General features: G+C 45.9%; 1 protein-coding gene across 1 annotated transcript in view; it reads left to right on the top strand.

Annotated features, from left to right (window-relative positions):
* ACACA (acetyl-CoA carboxylase alpha) overlaps nt 1–8235 on the top strand; it is a 272579-nt gene that overhangs the window by 245102 nt on the left and 19242 nt on the right. Inside the window, 1 exon segment of the mRNA XM_079904143.1 lies at nt 1407–1519. Within this exon segment, the coding sequence (XP_079760269.1) occupies nt 1407–1519 (113 nt within the window).

Genomic DNA, 8235 nt, shown 5'->3' with positions numbered 1-8235 from the left:
CTTAGGTATGTGGCAGAGGGAGCTTAAAGCAAGGTGGAGAGGAAGGACCGAGTTGTTAGTCTGGAGTTCTGGGGGCTTCCCCAGGCCCTGCCGCTGACTAGTGAGGAACTTGGAGCGGTCCTCGCTCTCCCTGGGTTGCTTCTCCTTGTCTGTGGAACGACCTGGGTGGCCATCGAGGTGCACCACGGCACCTGCATTCTGTGGTTCCAACCAGAGCTTCTCCCACACAGCGCAGTGCCTCACTCTGGCATTCGGGGAGGCCTGGAGAACACAGTGTTTGCAGCACAAAGAGAACTGCAAGGGAAAATCCCAAGCTTCTGTTAGGCATTGGCACCTGCAACACTTAAGTCCAGCTTCCTTTCATAATCTGCTTTCAACCCTTTTGTAAATCTCACATCATATCTCCTTGACATTTTCCATGCCAGTTCCTACATCCAATCATTTTATTAGAGCGCCTATGTCTCTCTTTTCCCCAAAATTTCAGCCTCTTATTTCAAAAACTGCTTGAGAGAGTCCAGTGGTTTTATTGTCAAATCACTAGGCTAGCGTTCTATACTTAGGGGCTTACTTTTAAGTGCTAACTTAACTCCTGATCTGATATCAGATGGGAGACAGGTCCTCTGCAGACTTTAGAACAAGACCGTATGGTTTTAAATCCAGCTCCGTCACTTGTTAGCCTTGGACAAGTCTCCTAACATCCCGTACCTTAGTTTCCTCCTCTGTGAAATGGGGATCATGGTACCTTACTTCATAGTGGATATAGACTGGGCATGGGATTGTCATAAAGATTTTTACATTGACCTTAGAACAGTGCCATGCACAGAGTAAGCATTAGCTGTAATTTTTTTTTTTTATGTAGAAAGTCTTTAAAAAAAAAAAAGGTGTGTAGGGTAAAGTTCCTGGTAATAGAACATCATTAGTATGCACTAGAAGTGACCCTGAAACCTATGTCATTTCCATAGCAGCAGGGTGCCGTCCGTGTGTAGGACCAGTCAGCACCCCGCCACTCCCTCATTGCGTGGCCTGAGTGATGGAGACTGTTCCTCTGCCACTGCGGCTACATCAGCTTTTTTTTTTTTTTCTGAAAAACATGATTCCTGTTACCCTTATCAGCTGTAGGTGGTGGAATCTGTATTCTTCTCCCTTTGAGATGGAAGTAGACCGATGTCATAATAAGAAGTATTTTAATTGCTTTTTGCCAGGCCTTTCTCGTACCCCACTTAGACTCTTCTCTGGTGCCTGCTTCTCTCCCTGGGGGTTCCCTCTGTGAACTGTGGGTGGGTGAAACCATAATGAAGCTATTTCCTGGTCCACAGATTGTAACTGGCCTCATTCTGTTGTCTCCTTCCTTTAAAGTGCCTCTGTTTCTGTTTTGTTTTGTTTCCTTTCCTTTCTCTGTGATCCAGGGGATCAGTTCTGGAGCCAGAAGGGACAGTAGAAATCAAATTCCGCAGAAAGGATCTGGTGAAAACCATGCGTCGGGTGGACCCCGTCTACATCCACTTGGCTGAGCGATTGGGTATGTCTGCTTGTCCTCCTGGCAAATCAATGAGCCGTTCAGCTGATTTGTAATGAGTGCATTCATAGGCCAGGGGAGGAGGCACTGAAGCATTTGATCAAATTCATGATCATCTTTATTTACTGTCCTCTCTATGGTAAGAACCCTGGTAGAATGAAATAGGGTGTGTAATAGGAGGGAAAGTGGGCCCTTAAAAAAGCAAAAGTCACCCGATTTTTTTCTTCTGATATTTCCTTACAGTTCAAACAGTCCATCTTTCTAGGCTTGTGGATGTCCTTGTAAAGAATGATTAGCTGGAAGTTGCTGTTGGGGGCAGGCTGATCAGGCAGAGAACATGCTAGGCTTAAGTATCCTGTTTCTGCTTGTCTCTCTGGACGAGCCTGCCTTGTTTCTGAAGAGTCAGTGTCACAGGATGGAAAAGCCGGAGACCTACCCAGGCGGCATCCTGGGGCCATCCTGAGCTGGAGAAATGGAAGTAAAAATTGTACACTGTGCACTTAGAATAGAGGCCGAGCCGCAGACTCCCTGGGAGCATTTGCACTCCATGCTTCCAGCCGTTACTGTGTCGCTCATTTGTTTCTGGAGCTTTTGGAAGGCGCTTGCAATTTGAACATTGGACTAAACTGTGGGGGCCCTGTGTCAAGTCCAGAGTCTGAATGAGTTTCAGAGTCTCTTAAAACACTGATTTTCTGCCCAGGTCTCCCATTGAGCCCTCTGCTCTGTTAGTAAAGATAATGGCTTAAGGGTCTTTTGTTTGTTGGTTTGTTTTGTTTTTGTTTTTTAAAGACAACAGGGAGATTGTCTTTAAAAGGTAGTGAAACTCAGTGAATGGAAGACATAAAAAAGAGATGCTAGCTCATTTCTGTTCCAAGTAGTAAGTTAATTAATAAAGTACCATTTGTGAACTCTTTACATCCTCACCATCCAGAGACACAGAAACTTCTGAGAGTTTGCCTGCCCTCACCCTAGAGACCGCACGTCCTGGCATCAGAGGCCTGAGCCGTGCGCAATGTTGCTTGCCATACACAGCGACTCGGGTTACCATAAACCCTGTTTGTGTCCCATTGTTTGCCGTTAGGAAACAACCACCAATAACTCTAACCGACCGCAGCCTGATCCTTTTATAGGAAATGCACACATACAACAAGAAATTGGCAAAGTTGTTTCTAAAATCTATTGCCACCCAGAATTGTTGAGGTGGTTTTTCTTCCTCTTTCTTCTCCAAACAGGATAATTACTTCTGACCAACCCCATACACTTTAATTAAAGTAACTGCAGCTCAAGAGCAAGTTACTCACAACTGTACACAGAGAGAGCTCTAAAAGCTTCAGCCACTGATGAGCATCTCACTTAGATGCCTCATAATCGCTCCCAGCATCCAGCGATCGCCGCCATCGCCGTTTTTACCACTAGTTCTGCACGAACGCAGCAACGCCACAATTTCAGAACACAGCGAATTGCATAATTTTCTTTTTTTCCTCTTCTTCTTTCTTTTTTCTTTTTTCCTGATTTTCTTTCTGGCCAATTTAAAATTTGTCAAAGTCGGTCTCCTTCTGGATCACTGCCCTTTGATATTTCGCGCACTCCATTTGCCACAAACAAGCCGCAGGGCCGCAGTTCATGCTGACTCCAGCAGAGAGAGAGCTCCATTTATCTTACACTGCCTGCTGAATTCCTGCTCATTACCTGGGGGTTCACTGCCTCTTTTTAACCCCCCAGTGGCTGTCATCATCCCTTCAGAGTAACTGGCTGGTAGGAAGAGGGATCCTCTCTAACATCTGTTTGTCGAATGACTGGATGGTGAGGGATGTGGGGCTGAAGCTTCTTTCTCTTGAAGGAAAGTGATATCGCTCCCCCATTCACCCAGCATCCTTTAACTTTTGAAACACGGAAAGGGGAGAAGGAGGAGATTCCCAAGGGATGGCCGTTTAATCATTTGTTACAAATCATCTTATAATCAATTTCCTATCCACATTGAAGAAAACCATATTTATTTAACCTTGACCAAAATGGCTCTAGAGGAAGAATCCTTAGTCGGCTAAATGTGAAGCAGGCACTGGCCCAGGGCAGCTTGGGGCATGAGCAGTGGAGCTGGAGTAAAAATAACTACGTACAGGTCTTGGGTATGTTGCTTGCAGGTAAGTTGTTTAACTTCTCCAAACATCAGCTTCTTCATCTAGAGAGTGGGGGAGTGATGCTCCCCCCTAGCCAGCGTGGGGATCAGATGAATGTGCGCTGTCTTTGAATCTGCGAAGCATTGTTCAAACATGGTGATTGGCATCGTTTCCTTTCCATCCTAAGAAGAAGAAGCAGTCTTGTCTCAGGTATTCTCAGTCAGTCAGGGAGACCATAGACGTCCAGGTGTGTTCGTGACAGAAGAGATCAGTGGGGATGTAACAGAAGAAACATTTGTGAACCTGGCTCCTTTTGGGTTCACATTGGCTTTCGGCTCCTTTCTCAGTGCCTAGAAGCAGACTGCCAAAATGCTTTTTCACAAAGTGGGTAAAAATGACCTCAGTTTCCAGATTGGGAGATCGAGGCAGAAGGAAGAGTTAAATAAGTCATCCAAGGTACAAAGTAAATGTACGCTAGTGCCCAGAAGGGAATCCTGGTTCCCTGTGTGCTACTTTTCTCAGGATTTCCTCAGATACTTACCTCAGCTGAATACTAAGCCTGATCAAAAGTAAACAGGAGCTCTTTTTTTATCAATTTATTTATTTATAAATTTATTTATTTATTTTTGGCTGCGTTGGGTCTTCGTTGCTGTGCGCAGGCTTTCTCTAGTTGCAGTGAGTGAGGGCTACTGTTCCTTGTGGTGTGTGGGCTTCTCGTTGCGGTGGCTTCTCTTGTTGCGGAGCACGGGCTCTAGGCGTGTGGGCTTCAGTAGTTGTGGCTTGCAGGCTCTCGAACTCAGGCTCAGTAGTTGTGGCACACGGGCTTAGTTGCTCCGCGGCCTGTGGGATCTTTCCGGGCCAGGGCTCGAACTCGTGTCCCCTGCATTGGCAGGCGGATTCTGAACCACTGCACCACCAGGGAAGTCCCTAAACAAGTTCTTTAAACAAGAGTGCTTTCCCTTTGTGATCTGAAGCCAACTCCACGGAGAGGAATCTGACATAGGAGGACGTCTGAGGAGTAGATGTTGTCCTGTGTTCCCAGTCTCTTCCCAAATGGGCCTCTGCACGGGGGAGCATGCCATCAGGTCACTTAGACAAACCAGTGCATGGTGATCGACTGTGCTCAAAATACTCTCTAAGGATAATGAATAATATTTAACTTCTGAACAGCTAGCGTCATCTCTTTCAGGATTCTTATTTTTTTTAAATGGCCTTTAGTCATTTTATATAGTTAGTTTGGGTAGAGGTGGTGAATTACTAGTTTACAGTTCTGTGATTATAACAGAGAGTATGAAAATAGTACATAGATTGGTCCCTCATAAAGGTAAAGGGAAGAATTACCCCAGCAAGGAATGTGATATCAGACCAAATACCAGAGTCTTGCATTGCTGGACCAGTTCTGACCCTGGGTTCTCGGAACCCGGGCTTGGGAGAGTCAGTGCAGAGAGGAAAATGTCCTACCATTCTGGTTGCCTTAAGGAAATTAAATTCCTTCTTTGGAAACAGAGCGCAGCCTTCCAAGGCTTCCCTGTCTCTCTCTGATATCCTTTTACCTCCAGGACAGGGAGAGCGGCCTTACAGCAGGACAGCCTTCCCAGCCTGGCCTCATGATGCTGTGATGTGAGATCCTCTTCTGGATCCTCATCCTCCTCTTGTGTTCCGAGGGAAGTGACAAATCAATTTAGGTAGAGAGAGAACCCTCTGGCCCAAGCGTGAAGCCACTGTAAGCTCCCCGCCGTCCCTCTCCTCGGTACAAAGAGCACCTGGGCCAAGGAGCCGCTTGGTGGAACTTTATTCTGCTCCAGACACACGTCTTGGTCGTGGCCCTGTTCCCAGACAGCCGGGCAGCCTGCCATGCAGCGCACTGGCCGTGCCCACGTGGACGGAGCGCGTTCTGGGAGTGGCGGTCTGACACGGGCAGCAGCGAGCACCACTGCTGGCCCCTGCTTGGCCGTAAGGCCCTAGCCCACACCCCACACGCCTCCCGGCCTGAGGCACCCTGGGCGTAGGTAGATGGAGTATTTTGGCTGCAAGTGAGGATACATGTGTCTGAAAATCCTCAGGAATGCCTCACTCCCAAGCCTTCTCTTTAGCCGGCGGGATGACAGGAAATGGATACTTCCTTGAGTTAAGGGGACTCAAGGGTTAAGCTGCTTTTCTGGCAGAGGTGATCGAAGTTTCTGCGCTGTGTGTGCTTTTCTATCTCTTGTGCCCTCTTCAAGATGCTGTAAGCTGAAAAGAGCTCAGGTTGCTTGTTTGAGGCACAAAGCAGTGTCCTTACCTGGAAAGTTGATCATGGGAAAGAAAGAAGTCCTAATACTCAGCCTGGGGAGTGGCCTCTGGCCCTCTCCCCTGTTGTACACAGAGTGTCCTCCCTGGCACCGAGGTCCCCAAACACTGGGCTCCTTAGTAGGTAGGCTGCTGAGGAACAACGTAAGACTTTCTATCATGAAGGTAGAGATGATGGGATCCTCCCTTAAGTTAGCAGCAGCTTAAAACCCACCTGTCACACCGATTCAGAAGCTCTTTGGCTTGATGCAATTTAGTGCAGTAGTGACAACATTTTCTGGGAAGGAGAAGGGGGTCGTCCTTTTGGTGTGATCTGATTGTATTTATAGAAGCATCTGGGCTTGCCTCTTCCCAGGAAGGAGTGAGTCACAATTCCCTCAGGCTGGAGGGACCTGGCAGGCATTCTGTTAGACTGTAAAACCTAAGCTTCTGCCTGCGTGAGGCTGTCATGAGAACTTGTCAGAGGGACCCTCTTCGCCACTTGGTCCCAGATGACCCAGATCCTTGTCCTCCCTCCTGCCAGACTGAGGAAGAGCAACTTAGAGAAAGAAAATAGTACAGACTGCCAGGCTTAATTGCCACTAGAATTCAGAGAATTCTGTGCTTTTGTGTGGGGTGTTTGCATGGGGGCACAGGGGACAAGGCTGCAGGGGGAGTAATGTATTTAATATATTTTTTTAATTCCCATTTGGAAATCTCTGGCTTTACTATAATGATTTTTAAAAATATGAACAGTAGAACACTAACGCCATCGCAAGGAACCTCAGGGTTAAACATCCCTTGAGAGGATTGCTGTTAAAATCAATATGCATATACAGTTGTATTTAGATAGTTATGGCCCCCTTTGAAGAAAAGCAGATATATGAAAATGGGATTTAAAAAAAAACTAGATACACTGGGAGGAATTATTCCCATTACAAAAGGATTATTTGCTTTACCAAAGGATTCACTGCAGGGTTCCTTCTAAATAGCTCCCTTAAGGCGTTTTAAAACAGGATCTGATTTCTGCAGTTTTTCAAGAATGCTTTTGTGTAAAGAAAGGCACACCTGTTATGGATACGGAAATAGTTTTGCAGGTTTTTTTTTTTTCCCACCCTATCTTACTGTATTTTAGAGAAATTTCTTTCAACATAGAAAATGTGTTTACATAGATCTTTTAAACAGCTACTTATGTTTGTACTTCTGAATCTTAATAAGATTCCAGTCTTTTTTATGCTGATTTTTCAATCTTAAGGTTGAGGAATGGGTATGTGTTCTCATATCTGAGATATTCAGGAGCTTAGTGGGGAGGGTGATCTAGTTCTTTTCTTTAGCATCATAAGTATTTAACCAATCACAGCAAATTGCCTTCTTCTTCAGAGGAGGAGGAAGGGCACATGAAAGTTAAAATTGGGTTTATATTTACATAGGCTTCTTGATAGAACTAAAAAAAAAAGTTAAGAATCAAAAGAACACACACTTTAATATCACATCCTTTTTCCTGTTTGCCAGATTAGGATGGTTGTTACATAAATGAGAAACAGCTCAGAAAAGGAAAGGACCTCAGAAAAGGAAAGGACCTCAGAAAAGGACCTTTCTGCAAGGTCACCTCGTGCCTTTGGCAGAGAATTTTTAGCCACCACTCTGATTTTTATTCTGAGCTCTGAAGGTCTCACCCTCCCCCCAGATCATACTCCGTGGTCTGCTCATCCGTACGGTAAGGCTGGCCACCTCCCGCCCTCCCCCAGGGTCAAGGCTGGGTCAAAGCACCTCCTGCCGCAGAAATCAGCGGGCTCCTCAGAAGCTTCTCTTCAGCTTTGACCCCATGGAGGAGAGATGTGGCTTTTCATTATGTCCTGGCCCCTGGAACACCTGACAGGCTGCTGTCCTGTGGACACGTGCAGGTCAGTTTAACTTGTTTCATTTAAAAAGCATGGACTCTGAAGCCAGACTGCCTAAGCCCAAATCCCAGCTCCATCATTTCCTGGCTTTGTGGCCTCGGACAAGTTACTTCACTTTTTTGCGTGCCTCAGTTTCCCCAACGATAAGATCACAGCAATCTTTTAGGGTTGTCGTGAAGATGAAATGAGATGAAAAGTACTTAAACAGTACGAGTGTATGGTAACATCTCAATAATGTTAGCTTTCATTTGGTCACCAGTAATACCTCTTCTTGCGTCTAAGCCCCTAAACATTCTTAATTGTAAGGCTGGATTTTTAGGATCTCACGGGGACTCTTTATTTTGGGAAAGAAGGCATGGGAGTGACCGACCTCTCTTTTCCCTTTTCCCATTTCAGCCTTTTCCTAAAGTAGGATTCTAGAAAGAATGACTTT

Source organism: Stenella coeruleoalba (assembly GCF_951394435.1).
Source record: "Stenella coeruleoalba genome assembly, chromosome: 19".
In the NCBI taxonomy this organism is placed as follows: domain Eukaryota; kingdom Metazoa; phylum Chordata; class Mammalia; order Artiodactyla; family Delphinidae; genus Stenella; species Stenella coeruleoalba.
Note: the sequence above shows the minus strand (reverse complement) of the source record. Positions and strands in the feature narration are given on the sequence as shown.